This window comes from Struthio camelus, chromosome 16 (assembly GCF_040807025.1).
Source record: "Struthio camelus isolate bStrCam1 chromosome 16, bStrCam1.hap1, whole genome shotgun sequence".
In the NCBI taxonomy this organism is placed as follows: domain Eukaryota; kingdom Metazoa; phylum Chordata; class Aves; order Struthioniformes; family Struthionidae; genus Struthio; species Struthio camelus.
In genome coordinates, this window is record NC_090957.1 from 15,407,825 (window position 1) to 15,435,161 (window position 27,337).

At 41.7% G+C, this 27,337-nt stretch overlaps 1 protein-coding gene across 11 annotated transcripts; it reads right to left on the reverse strand.

The window, feature by feature from the left end:
* LOC104144733 (merlin) lies at window positions 1–27,337 on the reverse strand. Of its 11 annotated transcripts, XM_068909859.1 has the most exons (23): window positions 26,790–27,337; window positions 25,668–25,820; window positions 24,451–24,549; window positions 24,253–24,361; window positions 22,277–22,529; window positions 21,091–21,217; window positions 20,665–20,779; window positions 18,513–18,638; window positions 17,996–18,118; window positions 13,067–13,150; window positions 12,183–12,251; window positions 11,876–11,958; window positions 10,565–10,640; window positions 9,972–10,109; window positions 8,117–8,191; window positions 7,223–7,336; window positions 6,659–6,781; window positions 5,859–6,076; window positions 4,847–4,949; window positions 3,950–4,077; window positions 3,226–3,376; window positions 2,237–2,446; window positions 3–1,153 (listed from the first exon to the last, which is right to left on the reverse strand). In XM_068909859.1, the coding sequence occupies exons 6-23, from the start codon at window positions 21,186–21,188 to the stop codon at window positions 1,118–1,120; spliced, it is 2,070 nt and encodes a 689-aa protein (XP_068765960.1). In that variant the 5' UTR covers window positions 21,189–21,217; window positions 22,277–22,529; window positions 24,253–24,361; window positions 24,451–24,549; window positions 25,668–25,820; window positions 26,790–27,337; the 3' UTR covers window positions 3–1,117. The 11 variants fall into 11 exon arrangements, with proteins under 11 accessions (XP_068765964.1, XP_068765962.1, XP_068765963.1 ...); XM_068909863.1 differs by lacking the exon at window positions 24,451–24,549 and having other exon boundaries at window positions 1–1,153; XM_068909861.1 differs by lacking the exon at window positions 24,451–24,549 and having other exon boundaries at window positions 1–1,153; window positions 25,668–25,823; window positions 26,178–27,337.

Consider the following 27,337-nt stretch of genomic DNA (forward strand, 5'->3'; position numbering starts at 1 on the left):
ATAGGATGTAGAAATTGAAGATTTTTATTAAACGTATTGTTTTAATCTTAGCTTTTAGGACTAGATACTTAAGAACATTAACATCCATTTTTACATTACAACTCACATGCTCAACTGTGCTAACACTTTAGCTACAGCCACGTATCATCCACTTCCCCAGAAGTCCTCAGACTGAAGACTCATTGGTGAAACAGACAATTAACACACAAAACCAGAAAACACAAGTAGGTTTCACTAATGAGGCAGACATTTTCTTGTATGCACCTCTCTATCAGAAACAAGTCAAACTTTAGCAGATACTATTAGCATCTTTTGTCTTTGTCTAATTTGGGAGCTGCGTTGCACAGAACTGGGAAACAAGTTAATGTATGCAAAGTTTGCTGGAGCGGCAAGCCACAGAAAGTGCTTGATATAGACAGAAACTGCAGAGAGAAACAGCAGCTTTGCATTCCAAACAAAGGATTCCCGCAGGAATATGAGAGGTATTTGAAGACGTCCACCTCTACGTCTGGAATTACAAGCTGAGCTTTCTCGCAGATAAATGCAAATCAATTAAGTAAACAGGAAAACGTTTGGGGAGGAAAAGGAAAATATTTGGCAGGCAAACACTAACATGTTGAGCAGCTCAGAGAGTCATGCCCCATGGACAGGACCGAAAACTGAATTAATCTATTGTGTGGATAAGCACCAGGCCCACGTATGAATTTTTTCTCATCACAAGTATCTCCCACTGGACACTAGCTGCCTAGCCTCCTTTCTACACAAGTACAGTACCGTAGTGATAGTCAGCATGTAAAAACACTTAGGGGAGGAGGGTTTAGTTAAGTACAAAGCATTTCTTCAAAAGTGCATAGAAAGTAAACACAATGCTCCTCCACGTTGGTTGGTTTGACATTATACCCAAAGACATTAGCCATTTTACCTTGGCATTTCTAGTGCTTCCAGCTTATGCTGTCTGTTTGGAAGCTCAATGGCACCCTACTAACTACAGAACCACACATTTTTTATGCCGATGCCTGTCAGCAGAGTTGTGCAAGTGTCCTTGTACAGGTGCATTTTGCAGCAGCCAAACAGATTGCCACCAGGTTCTACCAGTATGGTAAGGAAATGAGAGGCTTCAAATGTAGATCACATCCGAGTCATGCTGCTGAACCTATGTGCAAATCAAATAGGAAAAATTAGTTCCACCCTAAACTCCTATTTAGAGTAAAGGGACTCTCTTGTCCAGTCCTTCCTTCACCTCTGATTCTGCGGGTCTTTTGCAAGATGCCCTGCAATAGAGTTCGGGTTTGTTTGTTTTTTCCTCCTTCTTGAAACAACCACATTTGTCTCTCCTCTATTTGGATTAGGTTGGTCTTAAAACAGTAGATTCCGTCATCGGCAGCAGGAAGAGCTGCTTCTTCACCTGCTGTTGCACTGAACTGTGTCCCTTCTAGTTCTGAGATCACAACCCTGAAGGCTCCAACCTTGAAAGTTTCATCCTAGATTGCTCCTGAAAACCCTTGTCACACAGATAAGGAGCACAGCTCAATTCTATTCACATACAGAATAGCAGCAAATACATCAAGCTTCCGTTATACCCAACACCTTGCACAATTAGCACTGCCTAGAGAAAGCTGATTTCCTTCTATTCAAGAAGGAATCAAGAGCTGCATGCCCTTGCAAGCCTTCTCAAATACACATATGAGTCTCCATTCTAACTGGTGAAGTTTAAAAGTAGATTTTTTTTTAAAGCCCCAGTTCATTTGCTCTGTAGGATACTTTGACAGGGATCACACATTACTTAAGGGAATTGGACTGTAGGAAATCTAGGCACTTACTGTTATCTTACTTCCTGCTCCTTAAAACCAGAAGTTAGGCAAAATTTGTTTTAAGCTCTTGATACCTGACAGTACATTCTCCTTTCCAAGCCTGGTTGATACAAACAAAATTTAACACAAATCTTTCTACTGCACATGGGCATCTGTTTCATGTACTGGGGCTTACAGCTTTGCATTCCAACTTAGAGCATAAGTGCAAAAAAGAAACTAAACAGGTGGCTCAAGCTATAAACAGCCCTGACTGGGGACCCACTGCATGGTCTTCAAACTTGTATAACAGCCATGCTTTGCAAAGTGGCATTTGAGAGGCCGTGACAGAGCTGGACAAAACAGTTCCCTACGACTAGCCATTCTTTACTTTTTTGAACTCTGAACTTTTAGTCAACATTTGGGAATTTACTTATAAATCTGATTACCTTTATAATCTGTTTCCTGGTTCCTGTGCCCATACTGTTGGCAACCAAGGAATTTGCTGGAAAAGATGACTTTTCCACTGGCGCTGTGTGTTGAATTTTGTTGGTACAAGGCCAGCTGCTTGTAGTATTTAACGAGAAAGCAGGGAAAGGTCTTTGAAGATTTATATCCAATGAATCTCTAGTTTCAAAGGTTTTCATCCATGACCGAGTCTTGAAGAGAAGAGAACACACAGAAACTTAAATACTCTCACTACCTCACTCATTAAGCCAAAAAGAACATCAAATGTATAACTGGAGAATGAAGGCCATCTTCCATCATCTTTTTCCAAGCTTCCCTTCTCTGTCTCTTAAGCAGTTTACTCAGAGCCATTTTAGCTAGATGTGGAGCAGTGTGGAAAACGCAAGCCAACCCTATTCTTGCACAGACTGAGGAAGCAGCTGGAGTGTTTATACAGAATAACAAGAAACTTAAGAAAATTTCAGTTTAGTTCCTCACTGCCTGAAAAGAACAAAATTGTGGCAACAGATAAATAGCAAACACAAAGCACATGCATGAGAATACAAAGCAAATGAGGAGAAACCACATTTAAATGTGTTATTACATTATAAAAATTTAGTTTGTCCTCAGACCTTAAACCCTTACTATGTCATAATCTGCAAAACAAGATGATTATTTTTTGCTTATGGTACTCATATCCCACCCAGGAAAAGCTTCTCAGATTTGATGTGAGCTTTCATTGTCTCTGTTCACACTTCTAATATTTTACTACCAAAAGTACTAAAGAATGTGCATTGAACTGAAATATAGCAATTATCTTTAGTATACACACATTCAGAAACATTTCATGTACTCTAGCCTCTTTTATGGTTCATGCTGCAAACAGACTCCGACTTTTTGGGTTTTTTTTTTTTTTTAATACAATCAACTTGTATTTTCTGGTTTTGCTTCTCTATTTCCCTTATTATAAAACCTGTGTTAGGGTACATACGTTTCCTAAGGAGCGATCCAAGGAGCCCAGTACTTCATTCCAATGACAGTAAAGCCCAGACTGTTTTTCTTCTAATTTCAAAGCATGAATTTCAGACTTCAGTTCTTTCAATCGATCTTCAAATTTTTTGCTCTTTTCTATGTAATCTAACCTGTAGTCCATACATTGGAGACAAAAAAAACTTATTAACATGACAGAGCTCAAGAACAGGTACGTGGGGAAGGAGGACAGAAGTAATTCTTTGCTTCATTTTGCTTTTTTAATAGGCAAAATCAGATCTGGCACATGTTGGCCTGACTTCCCCTGGCCCACTGAAAAGGGGATTTGCTGCCCCATCCCTCAGCACTCACACATTTTCCAACTCTACCAAGAACTGCTTTCTAGACCAGCAAAGCAATACTATCCCTCAACACTAGAGGGAAGCTTGTATCCTCTCACATGCTGTTACTCAAGCATAGTACTTTGCCCCCTACACAACGCTCTCTAAAACAACAGGGTTCTGGGCTTGTTATGGCTTGATGCCACAAGAATGCATTTTCTCTGTGTAAACAGAATCTTACACAGATATAAACTGCACCAACTCAGTAAAAGGCCTCCAGCCATATTTACAAGTAGGAGGCCATCCTGAATTGTTAGAAGGGTGAACTACGAATCCCAGAGATTCTTTCTGTACTTTCCAGCAGTAACACGTTCTCATTTATTTACACTATGAGCATACTGATACCTCTCTCTTTCTATCTCAAAGGACAGTCTCTTGAGGTCGATGTCTTTCAAATCCAGCTTTATGGACCCTTTGTCAAAGTTGGCATCTCTGCTGTCACTTGGTGAGTATTGCGGGTACTTGACCATGTGCTAAAAGAGGCAATACAAGCACTGACAATAAGATTTGATTGCTTCTTTCTTTGGTTATTTCCCCAGCTTCTGCACGAATGGCATGCTGTGCCATTTCATAAGGTCTCCATAGATTCTGAGTTGCGCAGAGGCTACTACAGCCCTCCCCCTCTACCTGAGTGGCCCCAGATGGACTGCTGAAGTCCACAACCTACAGATCCAAGGACAGATAAATAACCTGGCTGCAATGTTCCTTCTCTACTGCAGCAGAAAATGGATGTCTATTCCCAGCAAGACTGGAGCAGAAGAGGGAGTTGGAGCGTGCAGCCTTGACACTCCCTTCTTCCTGGAGACAATTTCATCTCTTTTGCCTGAGGAGACTCACGGGCCCTTCACAGGCCAGGCCGACACAGCAGGTTCAGTACAACCCCCTCCATAAAGTATTGCCCCACTGAAACAGCCACATAGAGTCAGTACTAGCCACAAATGCTGGGAAGACAATCCCTGCCCCCTAAATCCTGGCACCAGTCCCAGTCTGCATGAGTTTGGGGTTTTTCGGTTGGTTTGTTTGTTTTTAAACTTTTCTCTTCCTCATGGTCCTGATGCACTGACATGAACAAATACAACCTCCAACCTGGCTACACTGGGCTCAAGCACCATTTGGTCTCACAGGTGTTTGTCCCACAGCTGGGGGGATTGCCACTACTCAGCCTGACTGGGGCTACAGATCTAAAATCAATAGCCAGTTATTCCCTGAGATGAAGTGATGCCCACTGGAACAGAAACTTACAGGATAATTAAGCCTGGTTATGTCTAAGAGTTTCTGCTTTGCTTTCCGTTCAGCCTCTCTGGCTTCATGCAGGTCCTGTTTTAGATGCTCTGCTTCCTTGGCTCTGTAAGACAAATATCCTGACATGGATGGTGGATTTTGAGCATAAAGTAACACACGGATGTCAGCTATGCACCCCACTAGTTTCTGGAGAGCAAGACCTATTACTCTGATTCCTTTCCCCAGTAATATTTGTGGTAGGATGGTCACATGAGGAATGAACTGGACAGACCATGACACACGCTCTCAAGGACAATCCTGCATGAACTGGCTGAATTAATGTTTTTCCTACTCCTAATTTCCACGGGCTCAGCTATGTCCTGCTGATACAGATTCCCCAGGCTGTCAGAGATCCTCCCTGAGAAGGAGAGAGGTGCAATATATCTGCTCTTTACTTTGGCAAGCTCTTTGGCAGTATCCTAAAACAAGCAAAGGCTCTCAATAGCAAGGTTAAACATCCTCTGTTGACACTGGTCTGCTCTACATCTTCAGGCAGCATGGAGTTATGGAACATGCAAGCCCCTACAACATGGTCTATACACATAGCTCATAATCCACACAAGCACACATGGTTTATACTTTTCAATGATTTGAAAAGGCTGTAAGAGAACACACCTTGGTACTAATGAAAACAGTCTCATAACTCCCAGGGTACAGAGACGGTTAAATTTAGCTAGCTAGGTAGTCAGTGCTGTTTTGCTAACGCTAAGTAGAAAATGCTTCCGCACAATATTTGTGGATCATTAATGAAAAAGATCTCTAAAGCTGTCTGATCCTCTGTAAACTCTTATTGACCTGAATCACAACCACCAGGTTCAAGGTGGAACAAACAATATGCAAGAAAACTTAGTCACTCTGAAGCATCGCTTGGGGAAAAAACCCTTCCTTCTGGGCTGAGCTCTGCAGCAACCAGCACTTTCTCCACCCAGGCATCCCAGTAGGGCCCAAATAATCCCACCCAAGTAAATCCAACCTCCGGTCGGATTCCTTCACCAGCTTCACTGCTATCAGCTCTGCCTCCCTCATCTTTTGCTCCATCAGGCGTTTCTCTTCCTTGGTTTTCAGAGCTGTGATCTCCAGCCTCTGTCGCTCTTGCTCAGCTTCTGCAGCATTCTGGGCCAGCAGTTTGGCCTCCTCTTCCGCAATCTGAGCTTTCTCAGCCAGCAACTCTGCTGCTTCCTGGGATCGGAGCTAAGAAGAAATAGTTTTTCTTAGTTACTCTGTCTAGCAGATACAAAGTCACCCATGGAGTCAGTCAAGAAGAGGACATCTTACCCCAGCAGATCAAGAAATAAAAAAGTTAATCCTTAAAATAAAAATCAAAATAAACAATTACAGGGTCTGTTCTTTCTCCTCTGCTCCAAAATTGCCTAACTTCCTTCCTGCTTCTCACCTCTATAAAGCAAGGAGAGATTCACTCAGCGTTGAATAAAGATGCCAACCAAACACTGACAGAAGTTACCCCTTTCAGTTGCCAGTGCCATATGCACCATGCCCCTTTCCCCCAACTTCAGCTCCCGGTGTTGCATGCATTCCTTCCTCTCTGCCTGTGAGCCAAATACAGGGAGAGCAGAGTGGTTCACAGCAAACGGAGACTAGGCAGATCAGACTTCTCCCAGGTAATCCAACATGCCCCCTCTCCCACTTGCCAGAAACTCCTGCCTTGCCTAAGCTGCAGCTCCTGCTGTCTCATGGGAGCCATAAGGAAAAAAAGGTTTCCAAATCAAGAGAGCCCGTCAAGCACAAGAACATTCAGACTAACGTGTTACTCACCAGGGCCTCATTGGCTTGCCTGGCTTCATCTTCCAGCTGGAAAAGACGCCTTTCCAGCTCTTCTTTGGCTCGCTCTGCTTCTTCTCGGAGCTGCTTCTCCCTGGCCAGCCTTTGATTCTCCATCTGGAAAGAGAATGAGCAATACAAACTTTGTGGGCTTGCAGCAGAATCTCATCTTGGCCTGAGGCAGCACAGCAAATGAGTCTAATGAGGAACGGACTGCTCTCCGGCTGGTAGACTGCCATCCACCAGAGATAACGCTGAAGCAACCTGCACTTGACAGCACTCAACTCCACTAACTGGTAATACTAGTTATTTCAGACTGTTAGGGAAAACACTTGGATTGGTCTGCCATGTACCCCAGATCTTTGTGGAACGGAAGAGGTGATCACAATCATCACTTACATCCTCGGATGCTGCACACACACTAAAGCTGTTCCCACACTCACTCCTGCTGCACTTTCTCACCTCCCATGCACGTATTGATGCAATGCATGGACAGCAAGGGCACCAGACGGAAAAACAATCAGTATTTTCTGCAGCAGAGGAGTAGGAGGAGTCTACCTTTTTTCTAGCTTTTTCTTCCCTGGCCTGTGCTTTCATTTGCTGGATCTCTATTGAGTCCACTTTTCTTCTCCTCATAAATAGGTCGTGGTTTCCAATGCACAACTGCAAAATCTGGATAGGAAAAGCAAAGCAAATGTGATTGTGATATACTCGTGCCCCAGCCAGGGGGCTAAGAGCCCCACAGAGGCCTCACAGGACAGAAGCTGACGCTGACTTCAGCGCAAGTGCCGGCACTTGCTCCCTTTCAGGGAAAAGCAAGGCTCAGGGCAGGCTCATACCCAAGTACATAACAGTTTAGAAAAGTTCATAAAAGGAAGAGGGATTCTTTCTGTCCTTCATCTTTCTCTGGTTCTAATTTCCTGGGAAAGGAAAGGCAACGGATCTAGGCTAGAAATACACAGGAGGTAGCTGTGAGAACGGTCACCTGTGATGGCCATTCTACAAGCTCACTGAGAAATGACCCAATCCCATTGTTGGGTTAGGAAGTAGTTAGTGATGATACAGTTCAGTCAATTAAGTCCCTTCCTTGTTGCTTCTCCTGGAAAATGGGTAGTAGTAGCTAGTTAAGAACCCACAGCAGTCAGATAGGCAGATGCTGTAGTGGTTTTGCACCTTTCCATACACTACCACCTCCCAACTTTCCAGCATATGGATTTCCCTTTGCAACTTGGGCTTTCTTTCACATCTCGCTTTCTTCTCATCATCTTCCCAACAATCATTAGAGAGGACAAGCGTTCCCTGACTTCCTGGACAGAACAATCCTCAGGAGAACATGTTGAGCATCAGTGCTCCTGGCCTCTGCATGGGCTTCACAGGCAAATAAGATTCCTCATTCAGATATCACTCAGTATTACCAGGCTCTGTTTTAAAGAAGGAAAGTGATGCACTTACCAATTTGTTTACTTTGAGTTGTGAGGAAAAGAACTTGAAGACTTCTGCTTTTTTGTCAAGAGGCTTAATAGTTAACTGCACATCCAAGAGAAAAAAAGAAAGAAGAAATGAAGCACAGTAAAAAGGAGGAAAACTAAAGCTGAAGCTATTAATACTAATGCAAACTTTAGTTCATCTCTGCAACTCTCCAGGAAAGCACACATCCATGCCACATATATGGCGAGAACGAGGCAGAAGTGCTTTGCTCAAGAGAATCAGAACCAAGGCTGTTCTCTATTACACACGTTCCTCATCTGCTCTTGTAGCAGGCCAAGTTAGAAGACAAAGCTTCCCATAGACTCTCACCTGGGACCAGTTTGGGTGGTGGTTTTCATGATATTGCCACCTGTCCATTGGAAACTATCCTGACAACACTGGAACAATCACTGGTTTTTAGGAAACCAGAATACATCACTAATCCCCCAGAAGCTGTCATATTCTTAAAGTCAGGGGGATGTCAAACACCTCTCTCAATTAAAATTTCAGGTGTAAATAAAATGCATCACAAAGGCCCAAAGTATTTCCGTCTCTTCCTATCAGATAGCCTCATGGAGTTCCTGTTTTCTCAGATTTTCAGTCCCATCTCCCAAGCTGTTTTTAGAGGACATGAAGGGTTTTCATGCTGCCAGGTCAGTACTCAGTGTTTCACTTTTTATGTTGATCTCAGTTCAGCTGCATAACAAAAAATAGCTCTATTCTTTAAGATCCTGTTTTCTGTGACTCACAGGTTAGCACTCTATCCCTATAATTCATTTGCAATGCAATGTATAATTTCAGGCCATCTGAGTCATCAAGATCATAACGTACTATAGTTCATTTCACCCTGTAGGTAACAATCAGTTCAATGTATTGCCTGGCAAGGAGCAGGGTTGTGAATATGTCATTGAAAACAGTGGAGTTTTAATACAGGGTTGCCCAACTTCCCAACAATTGGGAATTAAAGCAGTTTATTCACAGACCAGAGGGGAAGTTTAATGTTATGCAAGGAAAGAAAACTGTTTGGAGGTAGAACTCTCCTGTAGGCTGCCCTACCTGATTTAATGTATGCACATTTTTAACTCTGGACAGTAAATCTAACTCTCAAGGAAGTGGGGGTGGGGGGGGGATTGTTTTTGCTTGTTTGTTTTAAGACCCGCCGAAAGCAAGTAACAGGCTGTGCTGTCCTTTGGTTGTATCAATGTAGTTTTTCTGGTTTTGTTTTTCTGTTTATAGCCTTCCATGTAGCCACATCCCTTTCATCGGAAATGACTCCCAACTTCACCCACTCCCTTTTTACAAGTAGAAGATGGGCTTTGAAATCAGAGTGAAATTGTAATGGTGGGGCGGTGCTGAAGACTGAAATCATGCACTGAAAAACTCACAGAATTCAGGCATAAAACCAGACGTCCCTCTGCATATCTCCTGCCAGTGCACTTCAAACTTCATCTACAAGGACAGCTTCTGCAAGCAAAGCAGAAGTCCTCACGGGCCATCTGATCCCTGCTGAGATGAATGAAGCCAGCCATAGTGGCGTTTGTAATACATATCTTTCACTAAGAGATCAGAGCACTTGTTTTGCAGAGGTCAAGCAGCAGGGAAGGAACCAGAGCAGTGGATGGCACAAGTTTGGAGAGCCCAGAGCAGCCTTTGGCTCCTAGGGGAACTGAGGTTATACAGCACGTCTGAAAGGCAGGTCTGTTAGTTTTAGTTTTATAACTAACCTCCCTAAATTTTTCCCCAAAAATTGCTTAAACAGAGACAGCTATCAGCCTGTTCCAAGAATCCCATTCCACACCCATGCCCATATAAAAAGAATAATAGATCAGATTCATCATACCTCTTTCTCACTATAGGAAATGTTTCTGATAGCACTCCACTCAAATGACTTATTTGGAGAGAACCTGTTATTAATGCTGTAGATATGAATACCTTTGGCATCAACTCCAAGAAGGAGATCTGTATGGTTTTTATTTTGCTAAACAAAAAAGCACAAAATAGATGTCAATAAAGAGTATTCACGGTGACGCTTAGCCACAGAGAAGAACCACACTTATTTTAAGCTATTGATATTTATTTGTATTTTTAGAATATGAGTGTTTCTGTAGAACAGATTATGAATGTGGTCACTGCCAGCTAACAAACCCAGTCCTAAAAGTTGATTGAAATAGTGCAAACTTTTTATTCAACTTCTACCCATACCTACTATTACATACCCAGAGCTACTCAAGAGCTTTGACAGATTTTAGATTACTGTTTTATTCACCAACTCATTAGCAGGAAAGTAAACTGTGTGAGGGCAATCATTACACAGCCTGCCAGTGGCAAAGAAAAGCAGAAGCCAGGAGTCCCAGCTCTAAGCTCCCTAGAGGAATTTAAAATGACACTACCACACTCAACAGCAGTTGCAAATTGCTAAAATAAAACACTTACAGCAATGGGAAAGTAATTGACACCATACATTTCCAAATCTTGGGCAATTTTCAGGTAGTTCATCTCAGCTTCATCCCTAAAGAATAATGCTGTGATTACACCTGGAAACTCTCATCCAACCTTTCCCCTCCTAGTCGACTCTACCTTTCCCACTTAGAAAAGAACAGGCAATATGGTTCTTGGCACTTTCTTTAATTTTGCTGACTTGCTCTCAACAACATAAACAGGGTGATAAAAAACAGCATCTCTACAGAATAAAGACAGCAAACCTTTGCCTATTTGGATCTGAGTCATGTACAGTGCAATCTTATCCTTGCGGGTTAGCTTTGTCACTCCATTACCATCTCTTGAGACCTACTCCTCCATTGTCTTCTATAACATGAGGATATTTCCTTCAGGAAGGAGAGTTCATTGAGAAATAAATCCTGAACAAGCTCTAAATGGTGATTCGGGCAGAGTCCAAACGAAGGTGAGAACCTCCCACTGTTGTTCTCCCTCCAAGGCAAGACAACAACAAATCTTGAGGAAAAAATTCAGGAAAAGTAGCGCTAAGAAGCATCTAGAATAGCCAAAGACAAATTGAACTGAAGGAACAGGAAAGGCTGTCTCTGGGTGCCAACAACTCCTACTTCTTGTTTAATTGAATTTCCAGGCGTGCTGAACGTGTCAGAGGTAGCTGAACGTTCGCATGGAAAGGCACCAAAACTCATGGTCCTGGAACTACTATGCCATGTCTTTACTGTTTTGGTTACTTGCTAAGTACACTGACACCTTGCTGAGCCATGGCTTTCATCAGGTATAAAATATCAGATTCCTCCTTTGTTCTAGGGAGAGACAGGCCCGATTCTAGCCAGTTCTAGAAAGCCAGCCACTGCTTAAGGCAGACACACCAGCAACTCCAAGTACCTGATTCCCTTAAAAGACTAATCTCTCAGGGCTAACAATGTCAACACAGAGCTCAGAAACCTTCTGCAGGAATTTCTTTCTGCTGGCATACCAGGAATCTGGTGGGACAGGACTCCCTATTCTAGATATGCTAGGTCATGAACCTCAGCATGAGCTCTTAGCTTCTCTGGTCACTTCAAAGCAAGTCCAACTTAAAAGCACTTGGTGTCCTACACAAGACGACACTTGGTACCCAGAATAAAGAGGGGTTCCCTCTGACTTAGGAATAAAGTAACCTATTAGAAGCATGACTTGGAGCCCAATATCTCTTTGCTCACTTACAAAAGCCAAATTTTACTGAAGACGGCAAATAACTGGTTACTGAAATACACAGAATTCTCAAAAAAAATGAGATGATTTCAATACCTGGCAATACCCCTGTGCTCAGCATACCAAGCAGTAATCTTTTCTTCCCACATCTCTGCCGTCAACTGATATTGCCTGAGGACCTACAGAGAAGGGAAGGAGCTTGTCTTGCTTTGAACATACAAATACACGTGCTGCCTCTCCCAAGGAATGTGAATACAGCAATGCAGTTCACAGCTCAGTTATTTTGCCAAGTTCAGGGCGAACAAACAAAGCTTCTAATACTCTAGTTAGTTCCACAGCAGTATCTGTGCTGCATCAAAGAGCTGATTCAAAGATTTGGTTTTTATACACAATAAAGACTTACCCTTTTGGGTAAAAGTTCGTCATGGGCTAGAAAGCCTGGCTCATGAAAATTCGGATCGTAGTCACCATACTGTCCCAAGAAAAGAAAAGATACTTCAGCTTACTAGATGCATAATGCTGAAGAATTTCCTGGTTGCGTAGTTTTTGTTGGATGTGATTGCCTGAGACAGATTTTCAGTTCTCCCATGTACAGGGCAAAGCACAAACAGGCTCCCCTCACCTCAACTGGCCAAAGATACTTCCAGCCTTTGTGCAATGCCTCTGGCTCCAGTGTAGCCACTAAGGTGGTCTGTAGCCTTAGGCCGAGTCCTGGCCTGATTCTCTTGGTAACTACGGATATAAAGGAATTTCCCATGACATCTCATATCCTCTGAGCTATGGACTAAGTTCAAGGGTGTAAGCTCATCCACTTCTACTGCATATTGGCAGGGCTGCTGCAGAGGGCCAGCCCTGCCAAGAACTTGTTTGCCTTTTGCCATTTTACGAGCTTGGCTCTTGGTGACAAGTAGTTCACTATGTCCTGAGAGATATCTAAAACCATCATGTCCTACCATTAGGTCAGGCAACCAACTGAGCTGAAGGTATCAGCACCTGCTGTATCCAAGGACATTTTTAAGAACAATAAGAAAAAATTTTAACCAGGAAAAACCTCATATTAAAAGGTTAGGTCTCCCAAACTGTGTAAAACAGTAAACAAGCTTCTTCTCAAAATCCTTGTAATGCCTTGTAACTGCTTGTAATGCTTATTTTCCCTCCTGTACCTACACCTCCGTGAATGACCTACTTCTTTAACAACAAAGTTTAGCACTTTTGCACATTTTACTTACCACCATGTAAATGCATTCGTTAAAAAAAAAGTAATAAAGAGCACTGTTATTCCCAAACCTTGGCCTGAACAGCATAAGAAGCCAGTAAAACTGTTGCCTCTGGAGAGCAATAGATTTCTTCATCCAGTATCTGTTTCTTAACCTAAATTAAGAGAAAAATGGAGCATGTTACAGAAGGAGCTCAAAGTCAAGACTTACGCCAGGCTTGAAACGAAACTAGACAGGCCCAGACTATAACTTGGCAGCAAACATCAGAAGTTAACAGCAGCAACAATAAAACAGCATTTAGAAACACCGGAAATCTTTACTTAAGGTTACATTGAATGAAAAACCAAAACTTTGAAAGCTAAAGTGCCTTAATTCCAGGTTCACAGAAATGCCAGTCAGCTATCTCGCTGCACTTATATATGGAATCCTGAAAAAGTATGTGCTACAGAACACGAATTGTATTGTCTACACTTCACTATTTTGTCTTCCCCCCCCTGCTTTGAAATGGCCCTTCATGTCTAATTTATGATCATTAGGTTTTCCTAATGTTTGCACTGCACCTTGAATAAAGGTGTTTTATAAGAGCAAAATATTATCAGAGGTTACCTAAGAACTACCGTGAGTACTTTCCTGAAATGTCCTGCAAATGCTCCTTGCAGAGAGCAGAGGCTTCATTCAAGCTCACACAAACTGACCCGCATTTCCTGGCTTCTATGTTGCCAAAGGGTGTAAACGGACCCTTTATACTAAATTCTGACTGTAAACTATAGTTCTATAAATAAGCACGACCGCTAAGGAAATATTTGGATTTCAGTAAGACAATCCAGTGAAAATAAGGCAATCAACTGTTATATTTTCAACTGAATTATTATCAGTTTATAGTAAGAAGAACAGGTCTTTTCCATAAATCAGCAACAAATTTTTAATCTTGTGTCATTAGGATTTTTCCTTCTACTACCTTCATACTAACGGAATGAAACACCCTTTCTCATGCTGCCTTTTATTACCAACTCATATCCCAGAATGAAGCTATAGCAATTTTGCCTTCAACATTTAAAAAAGGGTAGGCGAGCTCCTCAGCTACTGCAAATCACCATAATTTCTTTGTATTCAGTGGCCCTAAATGGGCTACACCAAACAATGATCTGACCTACTACTTAGAAGGCTGCTAAAAACCTATACAACAAAACATGCAGTTTTGCTGGAAAATAGTTACCTTTACAACATGTAAAATACTGAACTTTTTAGGTCAGAAGGAACCTCTGGAGGTCATCTAGTCAAAGCAGGTCCAACTAGATCAGGTTGCTCAGGGCCCTGTCCAGCTGAGCTCTGAATATCTCCAAGGACAGAGACATTATATTGAAAATATTATTAGGATGTTTGCAAGCTTTCCAGAAAGTAAACCCTCAGTGAGAACAGACCTGCAATGCTCACAAGTCAACGTTGCAATATTGGAGAAGGAAGGAGAGCCCACAAAGGAAAACTACCTAATAGAGCACTGAAGCTATTCAAATATAGTGGTCCAAGTACAACAAAAATGTAAAGGCTTAAAAATAAAACCAGAGTGCAAACGGTAAAGTCTTTTAACATTCTTTCAATTTTAATAATCTACGGTGCTACCATGATCGGAGGTGTAATAGTTTGAGATGTCACTTGATTTTACATTTGCTGGGGTTTACCTTGAAAAACTAAGGGGGGAGGGGGGAACAAAACAATATTTGAGAGAAGCTGTGAATATAAAGAATTTAGCCGATTAACAAACACAAGATAAGAAAGATTTGCATATTGTACAGTCTTAAACACTTCCAAAATAGAAGAAAAATTACTTGAGATAATACTGAGCTATCTGTACAAATACAGTTCAAAAAGACACTATGAACTGAAATTAACCAAAGGAAGAGTTTTTCTTTTAAATTTAGCCTCTGGTGAGCACAGTATATGAACCTGAGTTATAGCGCAGGGAAAACTGAGCTGTAAAATGGAAAGAATGAAAAGATTTTTCTTCCAAATTGGAAAGCTGTGGCTTTCATACTCCATGGTACAAATCATATCTTTCAGAACTGAGACAAACTTAAGATAAATCCCATATAAATGTGTCTGAGTTTTTCAAAACCAATCTTACAAGGATGTTTTGTTATGCTCCTTTACAAAAGAGCAAATTATTTAATCTTTAAACAGATAAAATTTAGCTTCAGTCTTAAGTTTATTCACACATTTGGCAAAAAGCTGTTACGCCACATTAATATGTAAGGATCTGAATAGTCAGTAGAGCTGAAAACTGTAAGCATCCAGATGTCTGTACATGTTTTTCTTATTAGCATCCAGGTGCGATCTTAAGTTCTTATAGTCAGGAAACTTTGCAAGTTCAAATTTGTTTCTGTCTTGTTTTTCAACTTTGGAATGAGAAGAATTTGCTAATTGTATATCTGCCAGTCAAGACAGGTTCATGGAGAAAACAAAAAAGCAAAGGCAAAAAAATCAGGATTAAAAGATAGATGAGGAAGAGCTCTGCCCCTCTCATTCCTTTCCAAAATTAGCTTAAGAAACAAACGGCCAAGTGGTTAAGGGTTCTGGATGAAGTTCTAGCTCCTATATTAACCCTTGGAACAACAGCATTTCCCCATTACTTCATTAGCACCCCCCTCAAGAAAGGTGTATTCATTGTGTTTATTTACAGATGCAGACCAATTTTTCCTCCACGCATCCAGTCTCCTTGCACAGACAAGTACCAATGAAAGCTACCAGAAAGAAGCAACCCCTCAGAAAGGTGTAATTTGCAGAGGACTCTGCAGCAACTCAGGAAAGAAGCTGGACTGGCATGGATGCTGGAGCCGGCAGCTGACCAACGAGCGACCACTCAAAACTCCTTTTGGAACTTGCTAGATGAACACACCTACGTTTCAGGACAGATATCAAACTATATTACCTTTTATCCCTACAATCCATAATGCAGATCCCTGAAGGACAGGTTAGGGCGTCCTTGTTTCCTAGTGATTGTGCCTTCTACAGTCATACACAGCAAGATCTCCCAGTAACCACCCTGGCTATTTTTAGGAGCTCAGGAGTTTTAATTTCAGGGCTAGGCTGCAGTCACCAGTCCTGATCCAGCTGCAGCTGATCTGAGCAAAAAACCTATTGTCCCTAACTGCTTATCACTGTTCCTTCCCTTTTCTCCACCTTCACAACTGCCACCATAATTGCTTGTGTAGTCACTCCTTCACACAGTTCATCCATCTAATAACAAGTCTTTTCTAATCCTGCTCATTTTGACAGAACTGGGTTAGGGAATGGTTACACAAGAAGTTACACCAGCAAGTCTAAGAGGACAGTGATAAGGAGCTCGAGACCCCTCTTCATCCAACTTAGCTGAGGCCAGAGAGAGCAGGTTACCAGCTGTCCGAGGCTCAGGACAACTCTTGAGGCTGATGCAACAATGGCTTCACTTTGCACTCCTCACCACTGGATCAGTTAGGGCAGAAACCTTGAGAAATTCAGTCTCTCCCTTTCAAATTGCTTCAGAAAGATCACAGACATTTACTGCTACTCCGGTTATCAGAGAGAGGAGGACTAATAAGAGCAAATATGTAAAGTTTAGCAGAAAAGATGCAGTTGGGGTGAGTGAACCTGCTTGAGGCCAGACTGGCAACCCAGGAAGTTTGGTGTCAAAAAAAACAAACACCCACACCATGTTATGTTAACTCTAAAGTGGTATATTGATGGCCTAAATCTAACACAAAGAAAGAGGGAAATTTTCATAGACATTAAAAAATACAATACTAGTGACAAATGCAAAAAGGTAGAAGTAGCTCATAGTATTGTAATTACGTTAAGGAAAAAGCCTTCATGTCTGGGCAGCACTGGAAATAAAAGAAAAAAATAAATCAAGTCAATCTGAGATTTCTTATCCTCAGAGTGTGAAAATATCTCCCACAAATACTGCACTGTATTGTCTCACAGGACCAGTAAGGAGCGAGGCTACGGAGAAGAAACTGTTAGCTCATAGAAATACAACACAATAAGAAGTAGACGGATTTCAAGTTGTAGAGCAGTTCCAACCTATATAAAGTTTTGTCCTTAAATTCAAAACAGATTACCACCAGCCTTGCTGACTCATCTCCCTGACTCACACTCTAAACCCAATTAAAAAAATGGGAAGCTTGGTAAATTAAGGCCCCTCTGCATACCCACATGTACCCAAGAAATCTAATAATCAATTCTCCCTCCTTCAATAATTATGTGCTAAATCACTGCAGCATTCATAAAAGCTGTACTATGCTATCCCAACAAACTTTGAAAACATATTTTAAGTGCCTAGATATAACAAGTTACAGGTACAAGCAGAAGAGCATTCCATTCTCAGTCTGAAATATTAAAAATCAATAAAGCAGAGCAAAATTTGGGTTTTGTTTTTTTTTTTTACTTAAAAAAATCTTTCAGATCTAAAGGGGACCACAGAATCAATTTGCTTAACAGATCTGCTCTTTTGATCAATGTCAGGACCAGGGCATAGAATGAACATCTCAAAAAATATTCATTTTTGCTGCCTTTCTTCTTCTTCGAAATAGAAGGTTCTTCAAAAAGTGCCAGCTTTGTACGGATAATTTTTTTTTAATATAGACTATTAGGAGCAAAACAAATCTGAAATATCCAGATGTGGAATTATCATCCAAACTACTAGGTGTAAAAGTCATTTTACACGATGCTACAGGTCCTAGCAATCTAACTCCCATTCCTAGCACAAACAGTAAGCAAAGCCATCAAGAGAACAAAACCTTGCAGAAGTTCAACATTCAATTTAACATCAAATAAAGCTGCAGCATTCAGGAGAGATGTTTGTATTTTAGAAAAGAAATTAGATATTTAGAGGGACATGTCACATGGCTAAAGCAGGCAGAGTCATTCTGAGCTTAACAGCTGCCAAGATCAAAGGCAAACTGGGGTGAAAAGGGACTGGGGTGAACACAAAGAATTCACGGTTAAAAAAATATCTGTTCCTGACCTGAAGGAAGAATAAATGCTGCGTAATCTCCTGTAACAACTCCTCTTCTGCCTTCTCTGGATAGAATTTAGCCAAAAAACGAAAGCTAATGGGATCATCTTTGGGGATTTCTTGATCTAAAACCTGTTTAAATAAAAATAAAACAATATCAGCAGGAAAAACATACAGAAGTGTCTCCAAATAATATTCCAGAGAAAAATGAAAAAGCAGCTGATAATCCACTTAAAGTAGCCTCTTCATATTTTAGTAAGGAGGACAACGCTGAGCTATAATGCAATAAAAATCAGTACATATAGTGGTGATCACTGGGTGACACTCCAGGCCAAATGTTATGCAAGAGATCTGACTGCATAACATAATTAAATTCTTTAGTCTTAAAAAAGATACCATCTAGCATTACGGGTTGTCACTTAGCACACATTCCTTTAGCTCCTGAGCTAAAAAAAAAAAAAAAGTAACTCTCAGAAGTAGAAATTGCCAGGTTGCTTTTTTTCCCCCCCTCCTTCATTTTCTATACCTTTTTGTCCATCTTTAACCAGGTGCACATTCCTTTTATTGTGTACTGCAAGCCAAAGAACCAAGTCTCCCTTAAACCAAGTGCTCGGCACACCAGATCAAACAAGTCCTTTCCTTTCCACTTCATCTAGAAGAAAACAAAATTAAGCAAAAATGGATTTTTCTTCTTGAATAAATTTGCTACATTTTAGGCAAACAAAGGCGGCTACCATTTGGCTTTCTCCTATGAACTGCTTTATCTCACTTTTAGCTTTTCAATGACACATACCCACCGCTGTCTACCGCAAAGGAGCAATAGTTAGGTGTTCTACCTCCCCTTCCTCTCCTCCTCACTCTCATTCACAAAGTAGCTGTAGTCATTTAAACATAGTAGCATGCACTTCATGAGGAAAGGGAACGAGGATTGCAGGCTCCTAGGTACGTGGCAAGGCTTTATTAATGTTTGTAAAGTCTTATTCAACAGTCTATATAAATTGGAAAGAGAGGAGAGGAGGCCAGGGGAAATTAAAGGAGTGTCAGGGCACAGAGGAGTAGAAATGCCAAACAATCTCATAAAGAAAAGCCATCTTTCACATACCTCAGTTACTTCAGTGGAACTAAGCCAAGCCTTTATGCTACTTTGATTTAAATGAACAGGAGTCTGTCTTCTAGGAGCAGGATTTGGTATACAGTACAATCAGGATTTTTTTGTATCCAGAAAAAAAATAGTGATCTAATCTGATGGGGCAGATACAGAATGAGAGTAATTTACTAACCCAGCTCCATAGAGCACAGAGATTTGATGAAAGGTCCTGAATTTCATACATACGCAATGTCTCATTTTTCACCGAAGAGGCTGCACATCTGTTTCTCCTATTTGGCTACGTGCTAAAAGATGATTTTGTCTAATCGCATGGGCAGCCACTGAGAACTTAATAGCAAAAAATGAATTTCTGGGCAATATTTGGATGGAAAGTAGGAAATCATCCCAGGAGAGTAGCAACATTTGGGGAGAAGGGAAGGATTGCAAAGGAAGGAATATATCAAACTGGATTTGTTAACAAGGACCCTGAGCTCTAAACCATATTTCCAAATCCTTTATTTTCATGACTCTGCCTTCAGGTATTCTAGATCAGTAAGGCACAGAAATGCACTACCTGTAACTAGCATATTCTGTCACTGAGGGACTTAATACACGAAATACTAAATCCCCCACAAGACAGTCAAATCTCTCATTAGAACTGTCTGTCTCAGTGGACCTGTTTTCTAGCTCCCCTTCTCAAGCTAACAGTATATCTTTTTTGCTTCTGTTGAATGATTAGGATTTCATCAGCCACACAGCTCTCTCTCTTCAATAGTACAGCCCAAATCCTTTAACAATTGATCAGCTGGTATATTTGTGCTCTTCCATATTTTTCTGCAGTCATGATTTCTCTACCCAATTTACTAGATAGTCATAACTAACAGAAGATGAGCTAGCCTTTCCATTCAGATTGATCATTTTTCTCCTCTGCCTAGAGGAAATGAAAACCACAGTCATTCTAGCTAAAGAAATAAACTGGAGTTTACAAATGGTAAAATCACATTTGAAGAAAATTCCCCAGATCAACTGAGCATGGAAGCATCATTTAGTAAACTACTTTACAAGCAACATCTTCGGACGACCTCTGGTAAGATTTTCCTCATTGACAGTGTCTTAAGGAGTCATGCCACTTATAAAAAAAGAAGTCTATGTGGAAATAGGCATACTTACAAACAAGAAGCCCCGCATCACACACTGTGATGCAGTGTGACACATTGTTTAGGAAAATAATGGATCAATTTTAAGGCAATCCATGAACTGAGAATTTCCATCCCAAGATGCAGGCCTCCAATTTGTTTTTTTAATAGTGGGACCGCCTTCAAATAACTTAGGCTAACACTACCCAACCAAAGTACCAAACTACTGATTTTATAGCTAGATATGGAAGTTAGAGCACAGTGGGGAACTGTTCTCCTAATTCACTACTTGGTCTCTTCAGTGATTCCATTCCTTTATTCACAACTACTGTCCAGCACCTCAACTCCTCCTGTGGCTTTCCACAGAATTTTGAAATATCTTTTAAATATCTTTTATCTCATGCTAATACAAAGGACAGTCTCCACCTTTCTAGCATTCTGCTGAGGACTCTTACCTCACAGCTGAACTCCATTTCAGCATCCACTGTTATGATTTTGACTTTAAAAGTCTTTGGTTGTTTCTTCTTCAGGCCTCGGATGGACATATTTTTTAGCTTATGATAGCCACACCTGAAATTGAATGTGTGTTATATTTAGGGCTGGAAATTCAGTAACATTTTTTTGGCTAAGTTCCAAGTCAGGACGAGTCCAAACTTGTACAACAGAGTCATCCTTGAATATGAGCTGTTTCTATACATGTTAAGTGCCCAAAAAGATACTCAGACCATAAACAAAAGGGGAGTTAAAAGAATTTTTTATAGTTTAGCATGAGGATTTGCTCTTTAAAATCAATTGTTCCAGAAAATTAATTCCCATTTTTCCCCTCTCGGATCTCTGCAAGCACTGGAATCCTATAGTACTAGAATGAATCTCATTCAGACCTTATATTGCAAGATCCTGGGGTCTGCCTCTCACTACGGCTGAGGACATCTAGGGATCCTCCAATCCAGCCCTCCTGATCCATACAATCAACATCCATGCAATCCAGCAGTCTCTTGCACTGAAACTCTGCAGTGGATAAACAGGCACAGTTTCACATAGGTAACACTTTGATTTTGAGTCATGGCAACATAAATATAACATTCCTCATCCCTTTCCCATATCCAAGCAAAATTCCCTCTGCAGTCTCTCTGCAACAAATGCATCAGAGGAAGCTTCTGTTTGTAAAACATACAGCAGAGCGCTGCATTACATAACAAAAACATATATCAACCCCACCTCAACCCTTTTCCACCAGTTATGGATCCCTGAGCAACTAATCTGCTGCATTTATTCATGTCATAAGATCTTAACTCCCTGAAATACTACAAATGCTAGTGAAATTAAGCTGTATTTACCCTCCTCTCTCGGGCATACTAACTCACAATGATGAAATCTATTTGAAACACTGATTTTTCCAGTGGAGTTCTTGTGATGTGAAATTAAATTTTGCATAAGCCTACAGAATATTCCTTCAAAAAGCTTATATTTTAAATGCAATTGAATGCATGACTTCAAAATTAAAATGCATGAAAACATATGTTCATTCCACTGCCAGAGGGTTTTGAGGATACCAGTCAAACCACACACTGAAAGCTAGGGCTGAATGATGTGGTGTGAATTTGCACTATGCAGTCAGTGCTTATTTTTGAGCATAGGAAATCAATCTGTACAATTTTCTTGTTTTTATTTTATAAAATTAATAGTTCAGACTTGCACAGCCTAGATAATATCTGTGAGCTATAAAGGCTACGAGGAGACTATGGCATTCTTGGTTTCCTACAAAATAAGGCTATTATAATGTGGCAGTCTTCCAATCTCTCCTTAAGAAATTCCAAAATAAAGTTCTATTTTAAACTGAAAAGTTCCATTTGACTGAATCTTCCAATATTTTACAAAATACCTTGCCCTTTTCTTTTCTTCTGCTGAGTTCTAAATTGGCATGCAAGCATACTGAATATTTTCCACTTACTTTGCATTTGCCCCTCATCCAAAAGCCCCAAATAGCTAATAAGAAAAATAACGCATATGAAATTTTCCTTTTTGACTTGCAGGGAAGTTGAGGCAGAGAACAGATGAGTTAGTTACCAAATCACATGGAAATCAGCAGCAGAGTTGAGAACAAATATTTGAGACGATTCAGAGTGGGGAAGAGACATTCAGGAGGAAATTCATCTTTCTGACAGCACTCAGACCACTCAAGGCATCCTCTCCCTCCAGTTGTCTCTGGTAAAGCTTCTGCTGAAGTCTTGTGTCCAGTTTAGGGCAACGCACTTCCAGAAAGATAACGGACTATTTGGAGAGAGTCCAAAGGAGAGATTCAAGGGCTAGAAAACCCAACCTGTGCGGTAAAATGAAAGAACTGGTTAGTATACAGAAGGGACAAATGTGATGAGACATGAGGATAACGTCTGCTCTCCATAACCACAACGGTCAGGTCAAGAAATAAAGGGCTTAAACTGCAGCAAGGTTACCCAATGAGAAAAATTATCTAACAACAAGATACTATGGTGCTGGAAAAGCCTAGGATGGAGCTTCCATCTTTCTGAACAAGTTAGACAAACTTCCATCAGGAATGGTGTGAGGGCATCTGCTCCTGCACCGAGACAGGAGGGAACTATGTTTTCCCTAAAGCTCTCTTCCCAGGCAGGTCCTCCAGCTCCAGCACTCGGAGGGTGCTAGGCCTCCTGCCACCAGTGCTAGGAGAGGTCAGTTCAGGCTGCAGAGCATCAGTATGAGCCAGTAAGCTTCAGGGATCCTAGCAAAGAGCCTTCACCCAGAGTACCCCCCCCCCATCCTGGGAATATTTTTAGGGAAGTGCAGAACACAGATCTCCACACAGAGTGCCTTTCCTCTATAATTTAAACACCATTTCAGTGCACACTACTGAGCAGAGCTCAGGTCCCTTTATTTACATATAAAGATGTATTCAATTAAAGGGAAAGGCATATTTTGAAAGCATCCAAGTCACCATAGCAGTATGGTGTAATGTAACCACAGCAATATTGAGAGTCAGAGCATCATGCAAAGGTTTCCAGAACAGCAGCGTTAATTATTCCAGTAAATTTTTAGTCTCTGATCTGCAAGCTGCAGAGTTGACGACAAAATTATATTTTCACCTGTGACATTCCAAAGCTCTTTCCTGCCCAGTTTTCCTCAACATCCGCAGTGTTACTAAAAGAAAGCATGCCATTGGGTACAGCACTTAACATATTAGAAGCATGAACCACTACAAATTACTAGATACAAACTCTTCTTCTAGTAGTTCTCTTCAGGAAAAAAAAACACCAAAAGCTGAAGACAAAAGAGAAAAAAGCTTCATAGAGCATTTTTAATATGTAATCTGAACCAGCCAATTCAATTAAACAGGCACTTGGACTTAGATCGGTATAGAATGTTCTCAGAGTTTCATATGGAAAATGCTGATCAGATAAAACTGAACTGTTTCAAGAGAACGTATCCATTTTCTCAAAATATGACAAAAAACACCAAAGCCTTTCATTTCTACTTTGAAGTTCTTTTCCTTCCCTTGTATAACATAGTTGAAATGACAATATAATTTGTTCAAGATTTCCAATAGCACTTTTTTTTTTTTCCTTTCCAGAATTTTCATTCCATGGAAAAGTACATTCTGTCTCACAGTAAAGACGGTTTCAAATATTAAAATTTCCCAAGAAACGTAAACTCCATTTTACTCAGCGGTACTGGGAGAGACACAGAAGAGAAAAAAGATTCAAATTGAGTTTAAGTGAATGTCAGCTACTGATAACATAAGCAAAAACACATGATAATTACTTAGAAAAATAACTTTTCAGATAAGAGAATTCTTGCAGAATAAGGCAATCCAGGTTTGCAATCTTTGGTTTAAATGCAATGTGATATACTATCAAGATCTTTTGCTAATAATAACAGCTTTGAACTGTGAATCATGTGCAACTTGTTTCAAGACGCAGCTTCTGTCATTGAGTTCCAGTGGTTTATTTATGCAGTTGCCAGAGGGATATAAGCTCAAGATCCAGAAGCAGCAAAATGGGGTAGCTCACAGCATGTCATCATAACCTTACCAAATATATTAATCCAAAACAGGGTGGTGTGAAGAGAGATTCCTGTCCAGCCAGAACCCGAGAACTGATAGTTTAGAAGCCACGAATGTCCACGGCCTCCCTGTGAAAACTAACAGAAAGATAAGAGCTTTGCTTGATGGGCGGGAACACAAACGCAGTGATGAGGAGTATAACTTGCTGGAACTAAACAGTACTCACACTGCCTTTCTGTGTGTCCGCATTAAGATGAAAGAACTAACATTCTCCAGCTCTTACTGGATTACAATCTTCTCCTCTCTTGACAATGAGAAACCAGCACTGGAGCAAACCGTGGGGGTGCAAGGGAAACCGGGAACAGCAGGCAATAGCAAGAAGAACTGGCAAGGCGACTCTTGCAGGGACTGATGCTTATCTACACCACAGCACTAGATGGGCAGCGTTACACCACTGCTCCATACAACTTATTGAACTGGGAAACAACCCATATACTAGATACCACTTACTTCCACTGTTTTCTGAAAAGTACAGTCTAAAAGAAAATGAAACCAGCACCCCCAACAAGCTCGATAAATCCTCCAGACTTCAGCGCGTTACAGAGGCTGAGATACTGAGTTATACCTCGACTAGCAAGCCGTAATTAACCTTCCCATGAGGGAGAGTTATTCTCTTGCAGTTTAGTATTTCCAAGGTAAATGGAAATACCATTTGCAGGGCTCTCCATAGGATATAAAGGTTTTCCTCTACATGGCGCCTGCTTTCAGTGACAACTGTGCACGAGGTGTTACCATCCGATCACACTTTGGTGAGCCAAACTCAAGTGAAAAAGCATCTCTGCTCTCACTAACTCTGAAATGCACGCACAAAGCCAGCATCCCTTTTTAAGGTGAGACTTCCTTGCTCTCAGCAGTGGACAGGCTAGGAATTGATGGAAATTGAGAGCCCCTTCTCCCCAAAAAGCAGTCTGTCCTTCCAGGTTAACGTCCAGCACACGTACAGGGGCAGTCCACCCACCAGCAAAGTCCTTACCCAAGCCTGAAACATATAACCTGTGTAGGTGCAGTGTGGTTTAATGAAACAAAGTTTAGGAAGCACTTTAAGAGGCACCAATAGAAGGCGTGTGATGCATCAAGTGCAAGGTACACTAGCAGAGATATTATTACAATTTGGAAGTCTCTTTTCATCACTGCAATGTTTACTGCAACTTATTCCTAAGCTCCTCTGCCTCGTCATGTTTCTCCCATCTCCTGAGCTTCTATATTTAAGTTAAGTCAGAGGTTAATGCAAGTAAACTGAATGCAGGCAATAAAGGAAAAACGTGAGCTTTTTACAGTCATTGACTCACACTTCTGCCTGTGTTCCCTGCCCTGCCTAAGTAACAATTTAAGCAATTAAGTCATCGTTTTAAAACGGGTCCATGATACAAGTATTTTTCTTACCTCTCAAACTAAAAAGAAGTTATCTAAAGTCACCAGCTGGAATCAGACTTACTTCCCAGATCCTTTTCTGAACCAAGACAGGAAAAAAAATCCCTTTTGGTCCCCAGTTCCATATTTTTCAGCAGACATCAATGTCCAGCTTCACAAGTTCTGCTACTGAAAACAAAATTCAAGAACAAATTTTATAGTTGATCCTGCTTCCTTTGTTTCCTATGAACTGCAGCATGTTAGCGCCCTCTGAAAAATCAAAGAATCGCTTCCCCAGGTGATACTAAGAGCTCTTAACCATTTCCTGCCTGTGCCGGCAAGACTCCTCCCAACTGCTCCCCACTGCCATTCAAGCAGCAGGACACTATAATAAAAGAACTCCAGGTTTCAGAAACGAGCCCATGAGTCTTGACTTGCATATTTCTAAGAACTGATAGTGAACTTTCAAACAATCTCTTTGGCAGTATTTGATAAACTATTTCAACAGCGCGTCCAGCAACACAAAGAATAGTCTGTTCTCACCTTACTCAGCTGCCTTAAACAGTGAAGTTGCACAGTGCTGTCCTACTAAATAAACACTATTCCCTACCTGCCTTCTTCCTGTGGTGACAGACGATGGGACAATAACACCTGAAGAGAACAAGCCTGAAAAAATGGGCAGCAGCCAAAATATTTCCCAGTGAAAAAAGGTAAACAGACACAGGTTAAAAAGCTGTAGAGCTAGCCCCAGGCTGAAGTCACAAGAGCAAAGCGTGACAGCACCCGCCACGAGCTGCTAGCAGCACATTAGCTTGATCGCAGTGGCAAGGCCCTTTTTACCATTATCCAATCTGGAAGCTCCTCTAGGCATTAATTTTAGACACAGATTTAAGCTGAATTTCTACCAAAGGGTGGGTGAGGACCACAGGCCAGTTCTCTCGTTTCTGAGGTGTTAGAATTGCTGCAGATTCACATGGAAACCCAAGATTTAACCCATTTACCCATCTTTAATCTAACTGTGGGCAGAAGAGCACAAAATTAATTCCTGCGAGGGCACACCCGCGCTCACCCCGCCACAAAAAGAGAAAAGCTGCCTCTCCTCACAGCTTTACCCCCACCGGTTCCAAGGGGGAAACGGCACCTCCGCATCCTCACCTCGCCGGGGGCCCCTCGAAGGAGCCCTGCGGCGCAGCCCAGCACACGGCCGTTAGCTGCGCCGCTCGCGCCGGTGGCTGAGACCGAAAAGGGGGTGAAGGTGCCCCGCTGCCTGTGACGGAGCCCCGTGTACACGCTCGGGCCCGGCAGGCCTCCCTCGGGGATGGCGGCTCTCCCCGAGGGGCTGAGGAGGGCGGCTCAGGCCCTCGGCCTCCCGGGAGTGCCACGGCCACGGCGAAGCCCCCACGGAGCCGGAGCAGCGCCGCAGCCCTGAGGAAAGGGGTGCAGCGCCCCGCTCCTCACTGCCACCGCCTGCCCGCAGGCCCAGTCAGGACCCCTCAGCCTAGTAGAAGAAGAGCCCCCCCACGTTTCCAGCTGCCTCACGCACTTATCACCCCAAAAGAAGCCCTAAGGGCCGCCCAAAACTAGCAAGACGGCCCCAGCCCTCCTCCTTTGGGGGGGGGGGGGGGGGGCGATAGTAACAGCCTTGACTAAAAGCGGGTGCCTGCGCCTTTAAGCCCTCCCGCCATGACACCGCCCCCTTCCCC

Coding starts and splice junctions, on each gene's coding strand:
- LOC104144733 (XM_068909863.1), bottom strand. CDS start 21,188: ATGGATGTTGATTGTATGGATCAGGAGGGCTGGATTGGAGGATCCCTA. Junction 4,950..5,858: donor GTGAAGGAATCCGACCGGAG/GTTGGATTTACT, acceptor TTTGTCTTACAG/AGCCAAGGAAGCAGAGCATC. Junction 1,154..2,236: donor CCAGGAAACAGATTATAAAG/GTAATCAGATTT, acceptor ATTTGCACATAG/GTTCAGCAGCATGACTCGGA.